Source organism: Gymnoscopelus microlampas, assembly GCF_963454915.1.
Source record: "Gymnoscopelus microlampas genome assembly, chromosome: 20".
Taxonomy (NCBI): domain Eukaryota; kingdom Metazoa; phylum Chordata; class Actinopteri; order Myctophiformes; family Myctophidae; genus Gymnoscopelus; species Gymnoscopelus microlampas.
This window is the reverse complement of record NC_139957.1, coordinates 46,602,614-46,628,238: the sequence shown is the minus strand read 5'-3', so window position 1 is coordinate 46,628,238 and position 25,625 is coordinate 46,602,614. Positions and strand designations below refer to the sequence as shown.

The window sequence follows — 25,625 nt, the reverse complement described above, 5'->3', positions numbered from 1 at the left end:
TCCTTGGAGCAGACACAACCACGGAAAGTTAGTAACATTTTAACTTGCTCTTTCATCATAGAAACAAGTGGGCTTATAACCAAAACCATCCATGTTCTCTGGGAGAAAGTGGTGTTTGTGTTCCGTGGAGAAATATTGTTAGTGGGAATATATATTATTATTATTATCTTTTGAGTTTAAATTCCGCTGGAATATTAGACTGGAGTCCATTAATTATTAGCAATATCCACATCAATCCCAACGGGAGATTAATGACCAAATGTGATTCACACTGATGGATTATCTATGGATTGAATGACACGATGTTGGCAATAATGTGTAAAATAATCTGTGTGCTTTCTCTCCTTAAACCTGACAGATTATTGAGTTTTAATTTCTAAATGTTGTCCCTTTTAGTTTAGCCTGGTTGGGTCTATTGTAAGTGTTTTGTTGCCTATGCTGCTTTTATGCTCTGCTTTTAATCTGTAGCACTCTGAGATTCGTGAGAATGTAAAGTGCGTTATAAATAAAATTTATTATTATTATTATTATTATTATTATTATTATTATTACAGAGACGTTCTGGACCAACCCTCAGTTCCGGATCAAGATCGAGGGTCTAGAGAAACAGTGTGAGGAGACGCAGGGAGACAACAACATGCTGGTGTCTCTCATGCAGAAACCTGACAAGAGGAACAGACGTCTGGTCCAGAACCTCCACATCGGCTTCTCTATATTTGAGGTGAGGGGGAGGTCACTGCGTCGCGGTGCATAATGTGTAGGCCGGCTACTCCAGTGTTGATCTCATCGACTAAAACTATGATCAAAAAATAATGTTCGTCGACTACCTTTTTTCACTGACGAAAAAGTTCATAAAAACTAAATAGAAACTAAAATGTTAGTGAGGGACGAGTGGAGAAGAGATCTAGTAGAACTATAAGACAAGTCATTTTATGTTTGGTTGCGCTCGGGTGTTGCGCTCTGAAAATAGCAGATCTACAAGCTCACAACGTGTCGCGCTGCGACGCGTTGTGAGCTTGTAGATCTGCTATTTTCAGCATGCAACCAAGTGTAAAATCAGCCATTACGACGCCATCAAGGCAGGCACCGCCAAAATACATTTTAGTCGACTAAATCAACTGTAGATTTAATCAAAGTTTGCTGTAAAAATCAACACTGCTGGACTCACTCAGTCACACCGCACGACACTCAAGGATTCATGGGTGGATATTTTTTTGTTTTTATATAATGTGATGACCAGCGGACCGGTAGGCAGTGGTTCCGGTAGGAGACACAAAGGAGACTCTTTGTGTCTCCTACCGGAACCGCTGCCGGTCATCAAATTATTGTCTTAGGAATGAGACACAAACAAGAGAATATCCATGAATTCAAGTCTCCATGGGGTGACTAATCAATCTCTCTCTCTCTCTCTCTCTCTCTCTCTCTCTCTCTCTCTCTCTCTCTCTCTCCTCTCCCACCCCCCCCCCCCCCCCCCTTCCCCCCAACATGTGTTCCTGGTCTCATTCAACCCAAGGTGACTGGAGAAGTAAGTAACACTCTTTTATTCCAACATTTTACACTTTAAGCCATTTAGACTAAGAATGCATATGTGTCATTTTAAGGCTATGATGAGCTTGTAGATCTGCTATTCTTTTTTTTAAATCGTGAAAATGTGTGCAAATCTTTGAATATATATATTTTTAAGCGAACACTTGTAACTCAAATCTTTGCTTCTGGGGGTCCCCGTAACAACATATTTTGAGATGGGGCCCGCGACCAAATACATATCATTTTGGGGGTCCTTGGCATGAACAAGTTTGAGAACCACTGATATAGCAACATTTATATAGCATATAGCATATTTTCAAAAAACGTTTTGTTTTTTTACATTTGTCAGTTCTTTGACAAATGAACATTTGACAAATTCAGTTTAAAAAATATATAAATTCAAAGATTTGCACACATTTTCACGATTTAAAAAAAAATAGCAGATCTGCAAGCTCATAGCGCGGCACTCGGTGCCGCGCTATGAGCTTGTAGATCTGCTATTTTTTAATAGCCAAAAGAAATCTAAAAATGACACACATCTCATTTATACGATTGCAGTACAAGAAGATGCGAGGGAAGTTCCCCGCCTCCTTCTTTAACAGCCACGCCCCCGTGGCTCAGAGCAAGAACTACATGAACGCCCGCGAGGTCATGGAGTTCTTCCTGATGAAGCCGGGGGAATACCTCATCGTCCCCTCCACCTTCAAACCCAACGAGACCGCCTCCTTCATCCTGTCCATCCTGTCCAAAGCAGAGACACATGTCCAGTACGTATAGTCTAAAACCCTAACCCTAATACTGACCTTAAAGGAGGAGTTCACCCAAAAAATGACTTATTTTCTATCAATTGCACATCTCATGAAGCCTTGATTTCATGGATTTGTTTTTGTTTCTGTGGCATTCCTAAGACAATAATTTGATGACCGGGTGTATTTCCGGTAGGAGACACAAACAATCTACTTTGTGTCTCCTACCGGATACATTAGCCGGTAGGAGACAGGAATCAAATTATTAGCTTAGGAATGCGACAAAAACACAAAAATAATCCATGGATTCAAGGCTTCATAGGGTGTGCAATTGATAGAAAATAAGTCATTTTTTGGGTGAACTCCTCCTTTAACCTTAACCCTAACCCTTCATCCTGTCCAAGGCAGAGACCCATGCCCAGTACGTACTGTACACACTCTAAAACCCTGACCCTAACCCCAGTGGTCTAAAGTAACTAAGTACATGTACTGAAGTACTGTACTTAAGTACAGTTTTGAGGTATTTGTACTTTACTTGAGTATTTTCAATTTCCAATACTTCTATAATTTTATATCAGCATAATTATATAGTGGCTGATAGAGGGGGAAAATTCAAAAACAAAAAATATATATATATCTTTTTTAATTTAGGCTCAAAGTGACCTAGTCTGCCTTTAAGATGTTGAATGTGTGTCTGGTTTTACGCTACAGTCTAAAGTAAAGGTTATCATGTGCTTGTTGTCAGTGAGAACTCCGGGGACCATGACCACGGTATTGAAGTTGAAAAGGTCAGTACAGTACTCATATTTGTCATGATAATACTGTCATTTAAATACAATGTAATGGCAGTATTCACTTGTCTCCGTGTTCATTGTATAATTACGCAGTATATCTTTTTTTTTTGCTGCTTCAAACTGATCAGAAAATGATGCACTTTTTGACCACAATCGGGTCAAAACAAATCAGTGATCAGTGGTCTAGTCCAGTGGTTTTCAACCAGTGGTCCGGGGACCACCATTGGTCCTTGAGGGAGTACCAGGGGGTCCCCAGCGAAATTAGTTGACATAGTGTCACAAGCATTTTAGCCGCTTAGCTTTGGCTATTCAAAAATAGCAAAAACCTTGAGAAAGTGTGCATACCTTTGAATATTTATATTTTTTTTAAAGGGAAAATTAACTGATATCTTTGCTTCTGGGGGGTCCCTGGCACAAAACATTTTCAAATGGGGGTCCAAATGTATATCAATTTAGGGGTCCCTGGCATGAAAAAGGTTGAAACCCACTCCAAAATCAGAATCAGCATCTTGACCCAAAAATCTCAAGAATAAATGATTTATTATTGATTCTTAGTTAGTAGTGTCACTAACTTGTACCATGGCACAAGCAGCGAAATATTGTTGGGACTTTGTTCCACACTTATTTTTGCAGCATCCTAAACGTAATAATATATTAAGTAAGAGAAGAAATAAAATAGTATAATAATAAAAATCACACCCAGTGTGAAGTGAGGGTTCCTTTGAGTTAATGGCATTAAGCTATATGATCTAGAGGAACGATGTTAAATCCCTGTCCATTCATTTCAAGGCTGCTCAACAGCGCTACTTTAAGGTAGGTCACCCACTACTCTATTTGATGTGTGGGTGCTGGTATTCAGGCGGTACTACTATATTTGATGTGTGGGCGCTGGTATTCAGATGGTACTACTCTATTTGATGTGTGGGCGCTGGTATTCAGATGGTACTACTCTATTTGATGTGTGGGCGCTGGTATTCAGATGGTACTACTCTATTTGATGTGTGGGCGCTGGTATTCAGATGGTACTACTCTATTTGATGTGTGGGCACAGGTATTCAGGCGGTACTACTCTATTTGATGTGTGGGCACAGGTATTCAGGCGGTACTACTCTATTTGATGTGTGGGCGCTGGTATTCAGGCGGTACTACTCTATTTGATTTGTGGGTGCTGGTATTCAGGCGGTGCTACTCTATGTGCACTGATTCAATGGTCACCGGGTTATGGCCATTTGAAATGTTAGAAACTGCTGTAGTGGTGCATACAGTATGCGTGAAATTTAGGTTTATTTACTTACTTTTAAGCATTTTTTAATGATTTATGAACTATTTGTTGCCCTTTTTGACCACAATCGGGTCAAAACAAATCAGTGATCAGTGGTCTAGTCGTCTCCAAAATCAGGATCAGCATCTGATACAAAAATATCAAGAATCAATGATTTATTATTGATTCTTAGTTAGTGTCACTAACTTGTACCAATAAGGCACAAGCAGCGAAATGTTGTCGGGACTTGTTCCTCAATTATTGCAACGTCCTAAACGTAAAATATATTCAGTGGGAGAAGAAATAAAATAATATAATAATAATAAAAAAAACGGCAAAAACTAAACTGCCTTGGGTTGGGCTGTAATTGCAATGCGTGCCATGACCTTGTTGTGTAGTTGTGTTGAGGTTGTGTGTGTTTGTGGTGAGACCAGTTCTCTTGTTGTGTAGTTGTGTTGAGGTTGTGTGTTTTTGTGGTGAGACCAGTTCTCTTGGCAGCAGTGTTGGTGAACTTAGTGATTTGCTACAGGGTGCGTTCTGAAATGTGCGCCGGGAGCGCTCTCATGTATTAGTTTGTATTGGGAGCGCTCTCATGTATTAGTTTGTATTGGGAGCGCTCTCATGTATTAGTTTGTATTGGGAGTGCTCTCATGTATTAGTTTGTATTGGGAGTGCTCTCATGTATTAGTTTGTATTGGGAGTGCTCTCATGTATTAGTTTGTATTGGGAGTGCTCTCATGTATTAGTTTGTATTGGGAGTGCTCTCATGTATTAGTTTGTATTGGGAGTGCTCTCATGTATTAGTTTGTATTGGGAGCGCTCTCATGTATTAGTTTGTATTGGGAGCGCTCTCATGTATTAGTTTGTATTGGGAGCGCTCTCATGTATTAGTTTGTATTGGGAGCGCTCTCATGTATTAGTTTGTATTGGGAGCGCTCTCATGTATTAGTTTGTATTGGGAGCGCTCTCATGTATTAGTTTGTATTGGGAGTGCTCTCATGTATTAGTTTGTATTGGGAGCGCTCTCATGTATTAGTTTGTATTGGGAGCGCTCTCATGTATTAGTTTGTATTGGGAGCGCTCTCATGTATTAGTTTGTATTGGGAGCGCTCTCATGTATTAGTTTGTATTGGGAGCGCTCTCATGTATTAGTTTGTATTGGGAGCGCTCTCATGTATTAGTTTGTATTGGGAGCGCTCTCATGTATTAGTTTGTATTGGGAGTGCTCTCATGTATTAGTTTGTATTGGGAGCGCTCTCATGTATTAGTTTGTATTGGGAGTGCTCTCATGTATTAGTTTGCATTGGCCAGTGTGCTCAGTGCTATATATCCCACAGTTACACTTCTGCTCATTATATTAACTCATTCAATCCGGGAACGCATCTGTGTCATTTTAGATTTATTTGGCTATTCAAAGATAGCAGATCTAGATCTAGATCAGATGTAGATCTGCAATGATTTGTTTTTTAATGGTGAAAATGTGTGCAAATCTTTGAACACATATTCTAAATCTTTGAATACATATTCTAAATCTTTGAATACATATCCACACATTTTCACGCCATTTTTGAATATCCAAAGACATCTTAAAACGACACGGATGCGTTTCCCCGGTCTTCATGTGTTAAAGTAGCAGGGGGATTGAACGTTTCACATCATTTAAATGCTGCTCTGCGTTGTCATGTCCAGCCCACTACGCCCACAGAGAAGGAGAACGGCCAGCCGGCCGACGAAGAGAACAAGAAGGTCCTGTTCCGTCAGTACTCTGACCAGGTGAGTTAAAGTCATTTAATACCAAGCATATTGAACAGTCTAATCCATTGGTTCTCAAAGTGGGGTCCGGGGACCCCCAGGGGTACTTGAGGGGGTTCCAGGGGGTCCCCAGCTAAATGATGGACAGGAACCAAATGGACCCTTTTGGGTCTGTAACTCTGAGAGTGTACAAATGGAACCAAATGGACCCTGACGGGTCCATTTGGTTCCATTTGTACACTCTCAGAGTTAAATTAACAGTGATTTCACGATATGAATTGGGGTCCCAGAGATAGAAATGCCATTAAATGGGGGTCCGTAGCCCTAATGCATGTCAAACTGGGCGGTCCTTGAAATTAAAATGGTTGAGAATCACTGCTAGAGCCGTAAAAAAAAACCTTCTCTTATTGGGGTCCCTGGATTATCTTTTCAAATGGGTGGCTAATAAGTGTCAATTTGGGGGTCCTTGACATGAAAAAGTTTGAGAACCACTGGTCTAATCCATGGGGGTCTTCAACAGGGGGTCCGGGTACCCCTAGTGGGGGGGGGGGGGGGGCTTGAATCCTCTAGCATATTATAAAGGGCAAGTTTAGGTCAATTATTATTCTAACAATTAGTTGGTGTACTGTCCTGCAATTAGGCAGTAAACACTGCAATATAATGATGCATGAAAGAAAGAAAGAAAGAAAGAAAGAAAGAAAGAAAGAAAGAAAGAAAGAAAGAAAGAAACTGTGACTGACTCAAAGCATTTATGGGTATATTGTAACGTTTTTTTTTTTCTTTTCTATGCAGTCCAATTGTTTACTCATTTACATGATTAAATTAGTTATATGGTTGCGAAAAATACTTTAATGTTGAAGTTAAATTTGAAGTAAAATGTTAACTTATATTTACACATTTTTATTGATTGTATTTATTGTGCACTGATTATTTGCAGTGTTTTTATGTGAACCATGAAAACATATGACATTACAATATAAACTATAAACCTGAAACCTAAAGACAGTTAGTTGACCTGAAGCATCTGATCTCGTTGTCTCTCTCTCTCTCTCTCAGTATGAAGAGGTGAACGCAGAGAAGCTGCAACAGCTGCTAAACCAACAAATCCTGCAAGGTGTGTGAACTTTAATAACCTGTCAGGACATGAATGGACCGGGTGAAACACACACGCACGCACGCACGCACGCACGCACGCACGCGCACACCCACTCACACACACACACACACACACACACACACACACACACACACACACACACACACACACACACACACACTTGGAACAAAACAAAAACAGCTTTGCTGTCATCTAACCTGCTGCTGACAAAAGTGTTTGAGAATGACTGAAAGCTTTGTTCTGATTGGCTGCCTGTGTCCCGTGTGAAAGCTTTGTTCTGATTGCCTGTGTCCTGTGTGAAAGCTTTGTTCTGATTGGCTGTGTCCTGTGTGAAAGCTTTGTTCTGATTGGCTGTGTCCTGTGTGAAAGCTTTGTTCTGATTGGCTGTGTCCTGTGTGAAAGCTTTGTTCTGATTGCCTGTGTCCTGTGTGAAAGCTTTGTTCTGATTGGCTGTGTCCTGTGTGAAAGCTTTGTTCTGATTGCCTGTGTCCTGTGTGAAAGCTTTGTTCTGATTGGCTGTGTCCTGTGTGAAAGCTTTGTTCTGATTGGCTGTGTCCAGTGTGAAAGCTTTGTTCTGATTGGCTGTGTCCAGTGTGAAAGCTTTGTTCTGATTGGCTGTGTCCCGTGTGAAAGCTTTGTTCTGATTGGCTGTGTCCCGTGTCATTCAGGGGACCTGAAAGGTGAAGGATTCAGCCTGGACGCCTGTCGCAGCATGGTCGCTCTGATGGACGTATCCTTTCCTTACTTCCTTACTACCTACAGAGGTGTAAAGTAACTAAGTACATGTACTCAAGTACTGTACTTAAGTACAACTGTGAGGTACTTTTTCTTTACTGGAGTATGTCCAAATTTCCAATACTTTTACTACTACTCCACTACATCTCAGAGGCACATATTGTACTTTTACTCCACTACGATTATTTGAAACTAGTTACTTTGTAGATTTGAATTATTATTACAAAACATACAGTAACCACTTCAACACTTTATATAGCCTACTTCGGCTATTTGAAAATAGCCGATCTACAAGCTCACAACGCGTAAAAAGCTCTATATTGTGATAGTAATCATTGCTATAGAGTGTTTGTTCAGTAACAGTGTTAAATAGCTCTATATTGTGATAGTAATCATTGCTATAGAGTGTGTGTTGGGTAAAAGAGGTCTCCATGTCTCTCCAGCTCTTCAATAAACAGAAAATTCAGGTAGGTGACAACATTTCAGCCAATCAGTAGAGAGTACCCATTTATCAGCTTAATTTGAATGTGTTCCAGTTCCAATTTTGTTCTGCTCATTTTTTTTGTGTCATCACTTCCACTGTCATTTGTTTAATCTGTATCCTGTCTGAGTTCTCTATCCTGATTGGACAAAATTGGTATCCTCACCTGGAAAATGCATTTTCTGTTTAATAAAGAGATGGAGAGACATGGAGACTCCTCTTAGTGAACACACATTCTAAAGCAATGATTACTATCAGAATATAGAACTATTTAACACTTGCTTTAACCAAAGAAAATCACTTACCCTACCTTTAAGTACAGTACTTAAGTAAATGTACTTAGTTACTTTCCACCACTGTAAACAATAACCAAAAAGTATCACTTAAAGCACCTTAAACTTTTATGGCTGTTTGACAGAAAGATGGACCTCTGGAGGTAAACAGAGACATCATTATGACTGTGAGACAGGCTCAGACATGTGAGACATCATTATGACTGTGAGACAGGCTCAGACATGTGAGACATCATTATGACAGTGAGACAGGCTCAGACATGTGAGACATCATTATGACTGTGAGACAGGCTCAGACATGTGAGACATCATTATGACTGTGAGACAGGCTCAGACATGTGAGACATCATTATGACTGTGAGACAGGCTCAGACATGTGAGACATCATTATGACTGTGAGACAGGCTCAGACATGTGAGACATCATTATGACTGTGAGACATCATTATGACTGTGAGACAGGCTCAGACATGTGAGACATCATCATGACTGTGAGACAGACAGGCTCAGACATGTGAGACAGGCTCAGACATGTGAGACATCATTATGACTGTGAGACAGGCTCAGACATGTGAGACATCATCATGACTGTGAGACAGGCTCAGACTGTGAGACAGGCTCAGACATGTGAGACATCATCATGACTGTGAGACAGGCTCAGACATGTGAGACATCATTATGACTGTGAGACAGGCTCAGACATGTGAGACAGGCTCAGACATGTGAGACAGGCTCAGACATGTGAGACAGGCTCAGACTGTGAGACAGGCTCAGACATGTGAGACATCATCATGACTGTGAGACAGGCTCAGACATGTGAGACATCATTATGACTGTGAGACAGGCTCAGACATGTGAGACAGGCTTAGACATGTGAGACAGGCTCAGACATGTGAGACAGGCTCAGACATGTGAGACAGGCTCAGACATGTGTGTGAATTCCATGCTGCTTCCAAAGCGCTCCATAATTCTGCTCTCAGTCAGGAGTAGAAAGTAACTAAGTACATTTACTCAAGTGCTGTATATGAGTAAAAAATAAATCATGTACTTGAGTATATACATGTTACGATAATGTATAGTCTTTAATGAACAACCTTAACGTCACACTTCAGTCATCCATCACCGGCAAGTTGAACAGCGATGAGTTTGTTCGTCTGTGGAAGAAAGTGACATTGTACAAGGTACAAGATCCCATGTTTTAACAACACACATGATCCCATGTTTTTAACAACATACATCAGGGGTATTCAACTAGATTAGGCAGGGGGCCACAACTGTAAAATAATTTGGAGTCGGGGGCCACACAGCGCAAATGCACGCGCGCGCAGCGCGCTTGCATGTGCGCACACAATTTGCGCGCGTGCGCAAAGCCCACGCGCGCTAAATTTTTCGGGTCTAATTCGGTCTAATTCGGGTCTAATTCGGTTCTATTTGACCAATATAAATCAACCTTTTTTCGGGTCTAATTCGGTCTAATTTGGTTCTATTTAAGGTTCTAAGTTAAGTTCCAATGAAAGATGGCCTTTCAAGAACTAATGAAGGATAAATAATTTGTACTGTTTTAACTTTGATAACATAAATCAAAGTTAAAATAAATAATAATTATGAAAATAAAAAAAAAGGAAGCTCCTCGCGGGCCGCACGTGGCCCGCGGGCCGCCAGTTGAATATCTATGAATGATCCCATGTTTTTAACAACATACATGATCCCATGTTTTAACAACATACATGATCCCATGTTTTAACAACATACATGATCCCATGTTTTTAACAACATACATGATCCCATGTTTTTAACAACATACATGATCCCATGTTTTTAACAACATACATGATCCCATGTTTTAACAACATCAGGGACGTGCACAGTTAGACTCTAGGTGGTGCTAGAGCACCTGCCCTTTGCCCTCTTGACCAGAAGTGCCCTTTTGAAAAAAAGGGGAAAAAAGTATTTTTTTTCCAGTTTACAGCAGGGGTCTTCAACAGGGGGTCCGGGACCCCTACGGGGTCCTCAGAGTTACTACAGGGAGTCCGCCAAATCTTTATGTGATATGATTTTTCTTTTTACCATAACCACTCCAAACCTAGCATCCCTTTTCTGAGGAGAACTTTAGCCAAAAATAGCCGATCTACAAGCTCACAACGCCTTGCGCTGCGAGGCGTTGTGGGCTTGTAGATCGGCTATTTTTGGCAAAGAGGTATAGGTGTAGAGGGAAAAAAGAGCAGACCAAGTAAACAAAAAAAAGTATAATTTACTTGAGCACCTGCCCCTCAAAATGTCTGTGCACGCCACTGAACAACATACATGATCCCTGTTCAAATCTGTCACGTGTCTCCTTTCTTTTTTTCATTTCAATTTAGTTTGAATCCATTAAGAGCAGGAACACATCTGTGTCTTTTTAAGATTTCTTTGGCTCCTCGGAGCACAGGTCTCCACCAGATCAGGTATAGGTTCGGAATTGGCCAATCAGGATGGAATATAAAAAATCGGATGGACCCGTCTTGATCACTTCACCGCACAATGAGCTTGTAGATCTGCAAAAAAAAATTATCGTGAAAGTTTTTTGCAAATCTTTGACTATACTGTATATATATTTAAAGCGAACATTTGTAACTCAAGTCTTTGCTTCTAGGGGTCACTGGAACAACATATTATACAAATGTTCGCTTTAAAAAAATAAGATTTTCAAAAATGTTCATGATTTTTTAAAATATAGCAGATCTACAAGTTCACAGCGTGGCACCCGGTGCTGCGCTATGAGCTTGTAGATCTGCTATTTTTGCATAGCCAAAGAAATCTTAAAAAGACACAGATGTTTTCCTGGTGTTAATGGATTCAAACTAAATTGAGGTGAAAAAAAGAAAAGAAACACGTGACAGATTTGAATGTTAAATGTGAACATGCAGACATGCAAAAGTGTCACTTTTCAGCTACAGTCACCTTTTTGAACCCAAATAGAGCAATTGTGTGACACCTGACCCGAAAGAAAACAACATGTTGTCACCTTTTTCACCTCGGGCTGTTTGCATGCCTGAACATGGTGATTGCCGTCCCCTGAGACCCCCAAAACGTAGATGTCCCACGTGTGGTGCTCTCTCTCTCTGGTAGAGAGACTGACGGTTAATGTTCTCTTCATCAGGACATCTTCTTCAAGACAGACAACGACCGCACAGGAACCCTGGACCTGAGTGAGCTGAGGAACGCTGTGATGGCTGCAGGTGATCTGTGTGTGTGTGTGTGTGTGTGTGTGTGTGTGTGTGTCTGTCTGTCTGTCTGTCTGTCTGTCTGTCTGTCTGTCTGTCTGTCTGTCTGTCTGTCTGTCTGTCTGCGTGTGTTTGTATTACAATACTTGCGAGGACCAAGTATAGTAGAATTTGAAGAAATATACATTGTGAGGACAGTTTTCCTGGTCCTCACAATGCAAATGTTTTTTTTATAGTTAAAAAAAAGAGATACGTTTAGAATTAGAAAAACATTCAGGTTAGGATTGGACATTTAGAGGTCAGGTTTAGGGATTGGAATTAAGAGTTAAACATGATTTATACTTAGTTGCGCGCCAGTGTCATGCACCGAAAAAATAGCCGATCTATAAGCTCACAACGCGTCGCAGCGCGACGCGTTGTGGCCTTGTAGATCTGCAGTTTTCCGGCTTTAGGCTTACGGTTAAAAATGGCAAAACATATATATTTTTAAATGACATTCATAAAATGGCTGTCCTAAAGCGTTGATTTCCTCACAAGTATAGTAATACAAACCTGTGTGTGTGTGTGCGTGTGTGTGTGCGTGTGTGAGAGAGTTGAGATTTGCTTGGGGCCCCATAATTACTAAGTAAGGTGGCCCCTGTATGCATGCACAACATGTATACTGAACCAAAGCTGACATTCTTTACTGTACACTTTCCCAGGAATATTGGGTTTTACATTTCTCTGGTTTATGTATGACCTGTGGTGAACAACTAGGAGCTTTATGCAATGAACTCAATCGAGTGGCATTTATTTGTTCTTATTTTGGGTGCGTTAGAAAATGACACACCGTGACAGCACTTTGTAACCTTGTTTTGAAATGTGCTTTATAAATAAAATTTACTTACTTACTTACTTACCGGAGCACACTCGCCTATTAGTTTGTATTGGCCAGTGCGCTCAGTGCTGTATTTTCGAACGCACCCTTAGTTTGTGGCTTTTTTTTAAGTGGCTTGAACTACTGATTCTTCACATAACCAAATTTGATTCCTCCCCCAAGGGTAACTTAGCTGTAGTTTAGCTGCTAATTGGTGGCTTCCCCCCAAAACGGTATGTTGCAAGAACCGATTTATTTTGTTTTGTTAGACAACTAAATGCTCAACAATTATCTTTTAATGGCTCAGTGGTTATTAAAGATGAAAAAGGGGCATGGATGGGTGGGGCGTGGTTGATTCGTTGCCATTTGGCAGCCTTGGCACAGTGACACCATGATGGGGCACGGTCCATTCGTTCAGTGTTTTTCCACAAGGTGTGACACCCAGGCCCGTGAGACGAGTTCAGGACTGCCTTGAGATCTTCACTTGTCCTTTTAGTCAGTGGTGTAAAGTAACTAAGTACATTTACTCAAGTACTGTACTTAAGTACAATCAGTATTTCCAATTGTCTATTTACTTCTACTCCACTACATCTCAAGAGGCAACTATTGTACTTTTACTCCACTACAATTATTTGAAAACTTTAGTTACTAGTTACTTTGTAGATTTGGATTAGTATTACATAATTAACCACTTCAGCCCTATTTAAACTTTGGCCATTTGAAAATAGCCGATCTACAAGCTCACAGCGACGCATTGTGAGCTTGTAGATCTGCTATTTTCAAAAGATTTCTTGATACATTTTATACATTTGAAAACTTGTGAAATGGGACATTCTGCATAATGAATACTTTCTACTTTTGGTACTTTTACTCGCAACAGAGTAGGCCCTGCTTCTACATTGCAGTATTGATACTTTTACTTAAGTAAAGAAGCAGATATTTGAGTTAAAAATGTTGTTTAAAAAAAAAGTATGTATATATTTAAAGATTTGCACGAATGTTCAAGATTTTTGAAAAACTGCCGTGCTATGAGCTTGTAGATCTGCTATTTTTGAATAGGCAAAGTATAAAATAATGGTTATAGCTCAAATCTAAAATGACACAGATATGTTTCCGGATTGAATGTGTTAAAATGACTGGCAGTGTGGTCACAGTGTGGTCACAGTGTGGTCACAGTGTGGTCACAGTGTGGTCACAGTGTGGTCACAGTGTGGTCACAGTGTGGTCACAGTGGAATGCACAGTGTGGTCACAGTGGAATGCACAGTGTGGTCACAGTGGAATGCACAGTGGACTCCTGAACTACACTATATGATCAGGCTATAATATGCATAAGACTACCATAGTGTACATGTACTTTATAGGGCATAGCAGTGGTGGCCATTTTCTGGTTCCACTCCAAAAGAGTCAATGCATTTTTCCCATTGACATTTCCAAAAATATTTATATCAATTATTTTAAGCCTAGAATCAGGCCATCCAGGGTCCTGGTGAATCATGACCATACTTTTTTTTTTCTGTGATGAGATCCTAACAGTTTTTTTGAGCAGATCTACAAGCACATAGCGCGGCACTCGGTGCCGCGCTATGAGCTTGTATATCTGCTATTTTTTAATAGCCAAAGACACAGATGCGTTCCAGGTCTTAATGGGTTAAACTCACACATTTAATTTACTGATAGATGCAAAGGTTTGTTTATATCCACTTGTGTCTGCTTGTAGGACTTTAGAGATTTTGCTTTGAATGGACAGTGTATAAATCTGTGTGTGTGTGTGTGTGTGTGTGTGTGTGTGTGTGTGTGTGTGTGTGTGTGTGTGTGTGTGTGTGTGTGTGTGTGTGTGTGTGTGTGTGTGTGTGTGTGTGTGTGTGTGTGTGTGTGTGTGTGTGTGTGTGTGACATAGGGATGAGGGTCAGTGATGACATGCTCAACCTCATGGCTCTGCGTTACGGCGCCTCCTCTGGTCACATGACCCTGGACTGTTTCATCAGCCTCATCCTGCGTCTGGAATGCATGGCCAGTAAGTATTATTATTAGTATTATTATTAGGGGGCCAAGCACGTAGTGTGTAGGACCCCTATTTGTTATTTTAGTTGTATTATTATTATTCCACCACTTTTTGCGGTTCTGGCTTAACCATGCAGTAGTTTTTTTTTTTTTACGAAAAAGAAACAAAACTCACAACCATTGGCCAAAGGGTGGCGCACAGAAATTAATAATTCATCATTAAATGTGTAATTAATTTATTTCTGTATAAGGTTTTGTATTATTACACATTATATTCCACAAGGGTTTTTATCTTTTACATCATACATGGGCAACTGGCGGCCCGGGGGCCACATGCGGCCCCCACCTTCACTTAATGCGGCCCCCAGGTTAATATCAGAATAGTGATATATTATTTTAGCTGTTACAATTCCAAACATGACCCGCTTTAATTACTTCAGTCTATATTAGTAGCTTAATGACTAGTATTACAATTCTATTGTCTTTTTTGTGTCCAATGTATTTGTATTTAAGTTCATACAGCATAAGTATAACTAGATGCATTTTAAATTAAATAAAAATGTTACTTTTCGGGATTCCAATTAAAAAATAGCAAATAGCCGTTCTACAAGCTCAAAACGAGTCGCTCTGTGGCGCGTTTTGAGCTTCTAGATCGGTTATTTTTGCTACTTTTGTGTGACATAGAATGGCCCGACAGTATATAATGCAATGTGTCCCTCTGGAGTGAGTGTGTAAATATAGTGGCCCTCTCTACAACATCAAAGTTGCCCACGCCTGTTTTACATGTTACAGAAGTGGAAATAAGGTTTTGCTTACTGTATATTCAATCAGTAAACTCCATGATGACTCTACATGTTTGCAGCCTGTAGATCATTGGTTCTCAAAGTGGGATCCGGGGACCCCCAGGGGTCCTTGAGGGAGTACCAGGGGGTCCCCAGCTAAATGATGGATAGGAACCAAATGGACCCTTATGGGTCTGTAACTCTGAGAGTGTAACAAATGGAACCAAATGGACCCTAACGGGTCCATTTGGTTCCATTTGTACACTCTCAGAGTTACATTAACATTTTGATTTTACAATATGAATTGGGGTCCAAGAGATATAAATGCCATTAAATGGGGGTCCGTAGCCTAATAATGCATGTCAAACTGGGGGTACTTGTAATGAAAATGGTTGAGAATCACTGCTAGAGCCGTAAAAAATCTTCTCTTATGGGGGTCCTTTTGCATATCTTGTCAAATGGGGGTCCGCGGGCTAATAAGTGACAATTTGGGGGTCCTTGACATGAAAAAGTTTGAGAACCACTGCTGTAGATCATGTTGGCAACATGATTTATTTATTTTTGTTGGGGGGTATTTTTGAACTGTAATCCTGAACATGTAACATTTTGTATTTCATTTCAAATGCATTTAGTTTTACTTATGTTAACTTTATGAACTTAAATACAAATTGGACATAAAAAAAAGACAATATCATTTTAATGCTAGTCATTAAGCTACTAATGTTTGCATGTTTGGATTTGAGAAGGGTGAAATCAATAATATAATATATCAGTATTCTGATATTAACCTGCGGGCCGCATTAAGTGAAGGTGGGGGCCGCATGTAGCCCCCCCCCCCCCCCCCCCCCCCCCCCCTCCCCGCCACCAGTTGCCCATGTATGACCCACAAGCATGTTGGCAGCTTGTAGGGTTCTTGTGACCTCTGCTGGTGGATCAGGGTATGAGTTCAGCAGGGAGGAGAGAGCCTGAACTCTGTTTTGGAAAGTAACTAAGTATATTAAATACCGTGCTTTTGGTGGTACTTTTACTTGAGTATTTCCATTTGATGAGGTGCGGTCATGTAACGGGTGTCTCTGTTTCCTCAACAGAAATCTTCAAACAGCTCTCTGACGGACAGAACATGGCTCTGAGAGAGTCTGAGGTAAACACACTGTTCATAACATACACATACAGTAGGCCTACATATCTCTATCCTAACATGCACATACAGTATGCAGGGACGTGCACAGATAGAGTCTAGGTGGCGCTAGAGCACCTGCCCTTTGCCCTCTTGACCAGAAGGGCCCTTTTGAAAAAAAGAAAGAAAAATACTTTTTTTTTTTTTTTTTTTTTTTTTTTTCAGTTTACAGCAGGGGTCTTCAACAGGGGGTCCTGGGACCCCTAGGGGGTCCTCAGAGTTACTACAGGGGGTCTGCCAAATCTTTGTGTGATATGATTTTTCTCTTTACCATAACCACTCGAAACCTAGCATCCCTTTTCTGAGGAGAACTTTAGCCAAAAAATAGCAGATCTACAATCCCACAACGCCTCGCGCTGCGAGGCGTTGTGGGCTTGTAGATCGGCTATTTTTGGCAAAGAGGTATAGGTGTAGAGGGAAAAAAGAGCAGACCAAGTCAACAAAAAAAAGGATAATTTACTTGAGCACCTGCCCCTCAAAATGTCTGTGCACGCCACTGACAGTATGTATATCTAACACAACATACACAACATCACAACATACACATACAGTACATATCTCTATCACAACATACACATACAGTACATATCTCTATCACAACATACACATACAGTACATATCTCTATCACAACATACACACATATCTTCATCTCCACATTTTAAACTTTAAAAAGTACCAAGTAAGTAAAGTAAATGTAGATTTTGCTTTTCCCATTGAAAAGCATTCATAGGCAGAATTAAAGTTGTGTGTGACCCAGGGCTCGAGACTAAGGGAGTCCCGACGTCCCGGAGACGTAAAAATATGTATTTGGAACTTTTTGAGCCAACTGGGCATATCAATGTCACTGAGCAAAGGGTGCGTAAACTGGCAGCAGCAGACACTAAATATGATTACAGAATGCTTTAAAGTTACGACAGGCTGATCATCCTTTTCAGGTAGAACTTAGTTGCAAACATGCGCTATTTGAAGAGGTTAACTTACACAGCGGAAAGAGATGGAGAACAGACATACTGTCAATCTGGGAAGTAGGAACTATATCCAACAACAACTAGTCGAAAAGAGCCGATCTACAAGCTGTGACTGAGAGATAAATCTTACCGTCCCAGTCTCCTTTCCATGGGAAATATTGCTGCGCTACATAAACAGTAAGTTAAGTAACGTTATGGATATGATTTGGATTGTGATAAAAGTTGAGACAAAATGTTGAGACGACAAAAAATGTGTCGTCTCAAATAAACAACTCCATCTCTCGGCTACAGTTCCATCTGAACTAAAACGACGCATGTCAACAAGCCAGAGAGAAAAAAGCGTGGTTATACTTCGTCCGTACAAGTCCACTGTGTTGTGCGGTGAGCATAGCCCTCAAAGCCCTGAAGATGCATCGCGTTGTGGGCTTGAAGAACGGCTAAGTTCACCCCGTGACACCGTCGTAGGACGAAGTACAACCAGGTTTGTACCGTAATTCCTCCAACAATCGCGCATGGTCCTTTACCGTATATGATACCCACACCCCCCTCTGACACCAGCAAGCAGCCCTGGCTTTGGCAATCAGCCATTTCAACAGCAATGATGATGATGATGATAATAATACATTAATTTATTTAACAATATATGTATAATGGGGACGGATTACATTCTTTTTGGGACGGTTCTGGGACGGGGGTGAACAAAGTGAGTCTGGAGCTCTGACCGCACCCTAATAGTGTGTTCATCAACCATGTATTTTCTCTTATCTTTTCCAGTGGATGTATATTTCAATGTACACATAAAGCTGAGGATGACCGAAGGAGAGCGGCCGCAGCACGGGACACATTCTGCTCCATAACACCTAGAACAATATAACACAGGACACATTCTGCTCCATAACACCTAGAACAATATAACACAGGACACATTCTGCTCCATAACACCTAGAACAATATAACACAGGACACATTCTGCTCCATAACACCTAGAACAATATAACACAGGACACATTCTGCTTCATAACACCTAGAACAATATAACACAGGACACATTTTGCGTCATAACACCTAGAACAATATAACACAGGACACAATCTGCTTCATAACACCTAGAACAATATAACACAGGACACAATCTGCTTCATAACACCTAGAACAATATAACACGGGACACAATATGCTTCATAACACATAGAACAATATAACACAGGACACATTCTGCTCCATAACACCTAGAACAATATAACACAGGACACATTCTGCTCCATAACACCTAGAACAATATAACACAGGACACATTCTGCTTCATAACACCTAGAACAATATAACACAGGACACATTTTGCGTCATAACACCTAGAACAATATAACACAGGACACAATCTGCTTCATAACACCTAGAACAATATAACACAGGACACAATCTGCTTCATAACACCTAGAACAATATAACACGGGACACAATATGCTTCATAACACATAGAACAATATAACACAGGACACATTCTGCTTCATAACACATGTATTGAGTACAGCCATTTGTCAATACTTTATACTTCTACTCCACTACATCTCATAGGCATATATTGTGCTTTTTTTTTTACTCCATTACAGTTATTTGAACTTAGATTATTAAATATACATTAAGCAATTAAGCCCTATGTTATACTTTGTCTATTATAGAAAATAGCCGATCTACAAGCTCACAAAACATAGCATGGTGAGTTTAGATCATCTTTTTTTTTCTTTTTTCTTGTAAACCTCTGAGCATAATAGAGCCTGTCTGCTTGCTCAGGGGAGAAATAGAACTTTGACCTATTTATTATACAGAGGTCAATATTTGTGTCAAATCAGTAGTAGATCCTACAGGATCGTGTCAAAGGTCTTGTCAAACCAGAAACAGGGGCTAAATGTCTCGATAGAAGAGCAGCCTGGAGGCCAAACACAACCATGATATGAGTTCTATAGAGCAGTGGTCCTCAAACTTCTTCATGTCAACGTCCACCCAAAATGATATGTATTTGGCCGCGGACCCCCATCTCAAAATATGTTGTTCCAGGGACCCCCACCAGAAGCAAAGATTTGAGTTACAAATGTTCGATTTAAAAATATAATTATATTCAAAGATTTGCACAAATGTTCACGATTTTTCAAAAATAGCAGATCTACAAGCCCTCTAGTGGCAGTGGTGTCAGACTTCAGTGCTCTATTGTATTAACATACTCTACCATACAGATTGGACAAAATAACATTGTATTCCCCCCAAAAAAACATTAACAATGATTGGCATGACCTTAGCTAGAAGATTTGATAATAGTCAAAAACTTCTACTGTAAAAAAAAGTCTCTTCTCTATGAAACCTTCCACACTGTAAAAAAAAAAAAAACCTCAGTGTTAATTTAACTCTGAGAGTGTACACAGGGACCCGCAAGGGTCCATTTGGTTCCATTTGTACACTCTCAGAGTTACAGACCTGTAAGGGTCCATTTGGTTCCACTTGTACACTCTCAGAGTTAAAAATGGATACATTGGAAGGTGGGTGATAACTTTTGGTTAAAACAAAATGTTTAAAAAAAGAAAAAGTTTAATAGCTCTGTATTTGTTTTAGATATGTTTTTTTCTGTTTATTAAAGAGCTGGAGAGAAAGAGAACTCACTGTATTTAATTACTGAACAAACACTCTATAGCAATGACTACTATCACACTATAATCTATTCAACTCTTATGTTAACACTTACAACACCTTTAACACGGCATGTTTTACTGCATCTTTTCCATGTGCATATTTCTACATTACATGTATGAATGTATGTTTCTTCAGACTATACAATGTATTATTCTTAAAGCATAGCTTCAATAATAGTTTTACATTCATTATATGCAGTTACTGAATTTGTGTTTTATTTTTGGGTGGACAGAACTTTTCTGTTTTTTTTTTTACTTGTACTTATTACTCTGTAGAACCTTAAACACAAATAAATAGCGCCTTTAAACACATTGCTTTGGATTTTACTTTGGCCTCTTATTCGTATAAAGAAAATGATTACAAAGTAACCATTTTTTCAATACTTCATACTTCTACTCCACTATAGCCTGACACTCAGCCTGAATTTTCATTTGGTTTCACTCCATTATTCAGTCTGAAAGCCCACTCAATGCAGCCGATTGCTGAGATGGGGGCGTGGCCAAAGTTTTTTTTTTCAAAGACTTTTTGGCGATTGGTTCATACTGGATTATCCCGATCCCGATTCGTCGATCAGATTTTCAACCGAGGCTGAGCATATTTTTTTAATGGACGTGGCTAGCGATTCACGGGCTGGAGCCAGGCTAACTCTCAGAAGCAAATATTATCATTTTTACTCCACTAGAAGTATTTGACATATTTAATATTTAGTTACTAGTTACTTTGCAGACGGACCCCCACCTGAATATATGTTGTGCCAGGGTCCCCCCCCCCCCCCCCACACACACACAAGACGTGTGTTGTTAAAATGTTTCACAAATATTCAAAAATGTGGCTGCAGTGTTTAAATGTTTTCTGAGCATGTGGGCTGTGAAAATGTGCAATTTTATCTGGTCACATGACCAAAACCTTCTATCTCTGCTCGTTTACATCACTGGTGTAAAGTAACTAAGTACATTTAACTCAAGTACTGTACTTAAGTCCAATTTTGAGGTATTTGTTTTACTTTACTGGAATGCTTCCGATTTTCAGTACTTTTACTTCTATTCCAGAGAATCTCAGAGGCAAATATTGTACTTTTACTTCACTACAATTATTTGAAAACTTTAGTTACTTTGTAGAATGTGATTATTATTACAAAACATACTGAGCACTTCAGCCCTATATATATTTCAGCCATTTGAAAATAGCAGATCTACAATCTCACAATGTGTCGCAGCGCGAGCATTGTGAGATTGTAGATCTGCTATTAAACTAAACAAAGAAATGTATACATTCTGATCGCACAAAGATTTGGCGGACCCCCTGTAGTAACTCTGAGGAGCCCCTAGGGGTCCCGGACCCCCTGTTGAAGACCCCTGATCTAGTGTTTAAAATGAAATGATTGACTTTAACACATCCATGATATCCTCATGTAGTGTCTGCTGATGGCCACTAGATGGCGTCCAAACAGCAGGTTCCAAGCTGTCAATTACAACAATTCACACAAAGGGGTTTAATCACTCTTTAACGGTGGTGTAAAGTAACTAAGTGCATTTACTCAAGTACTGTACTTAAGTACAATTCTGAGGTACTTTACTGGAGTATTTCAAATTGTCTATACCAATAGCTCCACTACATCTCAGAGGAAAATATTGTACTTTTACTCCACTACAATAATTTGAAAACTTTAGTTACTAGTTACTTTGCAGATATAAATGATTACATTATAAAACATACATTAACCACTTTAGCCCTATTTCATACATAGGGTATTTGAAAATAGCAGATCTACAAGCAACGCGTCGCACTGCAACACATTGTGAGCTTGTAGATATGTTACTTTTATTTTTGGTACTTTAAGTACATTTAGATACCAATACGTTTTTACTTTTACTCAAGTACATTTTGAATTCCGGACTTTTACTTGTAACAGAGTACTTCTATATTGCAGTATTGATACTTTTACTTAAGTAACACATTTGAGTACTTTTTCCACCACTGGTGCTGACCATGAGGTTGTAACTAAGGTAAAGGTGATATCGGTAAGAAAAGGTCCTGATGGATATAGTGCAACATAAAACCATGGTAATGTGTAGAACCATGAGAATGTGTATGACAATCAGAAAATAATAAATATGTAAACAGGAAAAACAAATCATAATTGAACATGTGAGGCTGAACATAAGTATAAGTGGGAATGTCAGTCTCTGTCTTTACCACAGGAACCCTCCTGTATGTTGGGAAACAAAGTTGTAAAGATTCATTTAAAAGCGCTATATTCAAACCAGACACCTTTGCGTATTCACAAGATCACTAGTACTGTACCATTTATGATTGAATACCGTTGTGTAACACTGCTCATAAAACCAAATAAAAACGTTAATTTGATGGAGAAAACAAATCCAATCCTCCAGCATTTTACATTCTACATAAACCCAGCATAAACATTATCCGATGCCCGGCACAAATGTGGTAAAGCAAAGCAAAGTTTGTTGTTTACCCAGGGTGTCGGACTAAGTACGAAACTTGTTTCCAGCCGGACCCTGCATGGAAGCCTTGCTCAAGGGCTATTCAGCGGTGATTCATGATCGATGTGACGAATTGGGGAATCGAACTAGGGACCTTCCGGTATCAAGGCCGCCCCTCTAACCACTAGGCCACCGCTGCCACACTGGTTAACCTCTGTCTCCCCCTCAGACCCGAGTTCAGGCCCGCTCAGCATATATGCTTTCTTCAACAAACAAATAAGTGTATCAACTAAACAAGATCCAATAAAACAAGAGCTCGAACAAATAATTGACAACAAGTAGGCAAGGCTAAGAGGAAGGGTCAGGGTAGTGTTTCCTGAAGAGGTGGGTTTTCAGCCTGGGGCGAAAGATGGGCAGTGACTCTGCTGTCCTAACATCAGTGACTCTGCTGTCCTGACATCAGTGTCTCTGCTGTCCTAGCGTCAGTGGGGAGTTCATTCCACCACTGTGAAAGCCGTGACCGTGTAGATCGGCCAGAAGGACCACTGAGCGACGAGGCAACCAGTCGCCCCGAGGTGGCAGACCGAAGTGGTCGGGCAGGGGGGGTGTAAGGCTTGACCATAGCCTGGAGCTCAGTTGCTGTCAGTTGTCATGTTTGCCAGTTCCCACCTGATATCATGTGGGAGTCCTGACTGCTCCAGGCTGAACTGAATAACTGCTAGCTTGCATAACGTCTTCAAACTAGGACTTAAGTCCAGGATATACAGGATGCTGGGTCTGTTAAATCCTCCAAAGAGGATGATACGATCTCCCACCGTGCAACAGCACATCCCATCCATCCAACACAGTGTCTTCCCCTTTGGCTCAACCTTCTTCCAGGAGGAGATCTCTGGATTGCATTTCCACAGATCATTGGTGTTAAGCAAGTACAGCTCTCCATTGTGGGCAAAGGCTGAGGGAATAGCCTCGAGGCTTGGACGGATGTCTGCAGAAGGAATCCTCGTCCAGCAGTTGGTCTCAATGTCAAAAACACTGAGGTCGTTGCAGAGGCTTTCACCCCCTATACCGCCAAATACAAACATCTTTGTCCCGATGATGGTGGCAGAGTGAAGTATTGACGGAGGTGGCGGAGTGCCTCTGAGTTTAATTGAAGACCAGACCATTGTGGTGGTGTCCAACTGGAAGATGTCTTTGGAGAGACTGTGCTCATCGAACAAGTGACCAGACCAATTAACTCCTCCAAAGACATACATGACCTTCTCCAAGACACAGGCTGAGTGACACATCCTCTCAGATGGAAGAGACCCTGATACCTCGGGCCTGAACCAGCTGTGGGCGTCCACATCAAACGCATAAAGCACGTCGTAGTACTCATTCATTCCCTTATTAGCCCCTCCCCAGATGTAGACGATACCTTCTATTAGCACAGCTGTGTGGCAGAAGCACACAGAGGGAACCTCAGGGGGGCGCTCTCCTCGTTCAGTTGTCACAAGAGGCAACTTCCTCCAGCGCAAAGAGACTGTGTTGAAAACATGCACCTCTATCTGGTCCCTGGAGATCTCCCGGAAACAGAGATCTCCAAAGGCGTACACCTCGCTCCCCACCGCCACGGAAGAGGCATAGTCGGTGCGTGGACCTCCTGTGAGACGCGCTGTGATGCGCAACATTTCATACGCCGACGAGCAACAATACGTTTACAAAGAATTCCACAAAGTCTTGTCCTATAAAGGTGTGGAGTCCATTCACAAACACTATATGATACAGGACAAACGTCACAAAAAGCTTGGCCAATCCACAAAGCCTGATGGGTTTCGTTAGCCAATCAGTGCTCACGCAATCAAGCATGTAGATCTGCTATTAAACTAAACAAAGACATGTACATTCTGATCGCACAAAGATTTGGCGGACCCCCTGTAGTAACTCTGAGGAGTCCGTAGGGGTCCCGGACCCCCTGTTGAAGACCCCTGATCTAGTGTAGTAACTCTGAGGAGCCCCTAGGGGTCCCGGACCCCCTGTTGAAGACCCCTGATCTAGTGTTTAAAATGAAATGATTGACTTTAACACATCCATGATATCCTCATGTAGTGTCTGCTGATGGCCACTAGATGGCGTCCAAACAGCAGGTTCCAGGCTGTCAATTACAACAATTCACACAAAGGGGTTTAATCACTCTTTAACGGCGGTGTAAAGTAACTAAGTGCATTTACTCAAGTACTGTATTAAGTACAATTCTGAGGTACGTTACTGGAGTATTTCAAATTGTCTATACCTCTATAGCTCCACTACATCTCAGAGGCAAATATTGTACTTTTACTCCACTAAAATAATTTGAAAACTTTAGTTACTAGTTACTTTGCAGATATAAATGATTACATTATAAAACATACATTAACCACTTTAGCCCTATTTTATACATAGGCTATTTGAAAATAGCAGATCTACAAGCAACGCGTCGCACTGCAACACATTGTGAGCTTGTAGATATGTTACTTTTATTTTTGGTACTTTAAGTACATTTAGATACCAATACGTTTTTACTTTTACTCAAGTACATTTTGAATTCCGGACTTTTACTTGTAACAGAGTACTTCTATATTGCAGTATTGATACTTTTACTTAAGTAACACATTTGAGTACTTTTTCCACCACTGGTGCTGACCATGAGGTTGTAACTAAGGTAATGGTGATATCGGTAAGAAAAGGTCCTGATGAATATAGTGCAACATAAAACCATGGTAATGTGTAGAACCATGAGAATGTGTATGACAATCAGAAAATAATACATATGTAAACAGGAAAAA

The 25,625-nt window shown here is 40.5% G+C and overlaps 2 protein-coding genes across 2 annotated transcripts in view; one reads left to right on the top strand and one right to left on the bottom strand.

Annotated features, from left to right (window-relative positions):
* The window catches only part of LOC311036172 (calpain-1 catalytic subunit-like), a 42,858-nt gene extending 22,170 nt beyond the window's left edge, over positions 1-20,688 (top strand). The window contains exons 11-23 of the mRNA XM_084044699.1: positions 555-732; positions 1,465-1,525; positions 2,086-2,294; positions 3,019-3,061; positions 3,857-3,880; positions 6,018-6,101; positions 7,137-7,194; positions 7,866-7,927; positions 9,818-9,886; positions 11,845-11,923; positions 14,664-14,780; positions 16,638-16,690; positions 18,470-20,688. Coding sequence (XP_083900825.1) covers positions 555-732; positions 1,465-1,525; positions 2,086-2,294; positions 3,019-3,061; positions 3,857-3,880; positions 6,018-6,101; positions 7,137-7,194; positions 7,866-7,927; positions 9,818-9,886; positions 11,845-11,923; positions 14,664-14,780; positions 16,638-16,690; positions 18,470-18,496 — 1,064 coding nt within the window. The 3' untranslated portion in view covers positions 18,497-20,688. The remainder of the gene's footprint in view (positions 1-554; positions 733-1,464; positions 1,526-2,085; positions 2,295-3,018; positions 3,062-3,856; positions 3,881-6,017; positions 6,102-7,136; positions 7,195-7,865; positions 7,928-9,817; positions 9,887-11,844; positions 11,924-14,663; positions 14,781-16,637; positions 16,691-18,469) is intronic.
* LOC311036171 (kelch domain-containing protein 3-like) lies at positions 18,679-24,491 on the bottom strand (the record flags this gene model as incomplete). The annotated part of the gene is made up of 4 exons (XM_084044698.1): positions 18,679-18,719; positions 18,819-18,842; positions 18,942-19,006; positions 23,494-24,491. 4 exons carry the CDS (start codon positions 24,489-24,491, stop codon positions 18,679-18,681), a joined length of 1,128 nt encoding a protein of 375 aa, XP_083900824.1.
* Positions 24,492-25,625: the final 1,134 nt, after the last annotated feature.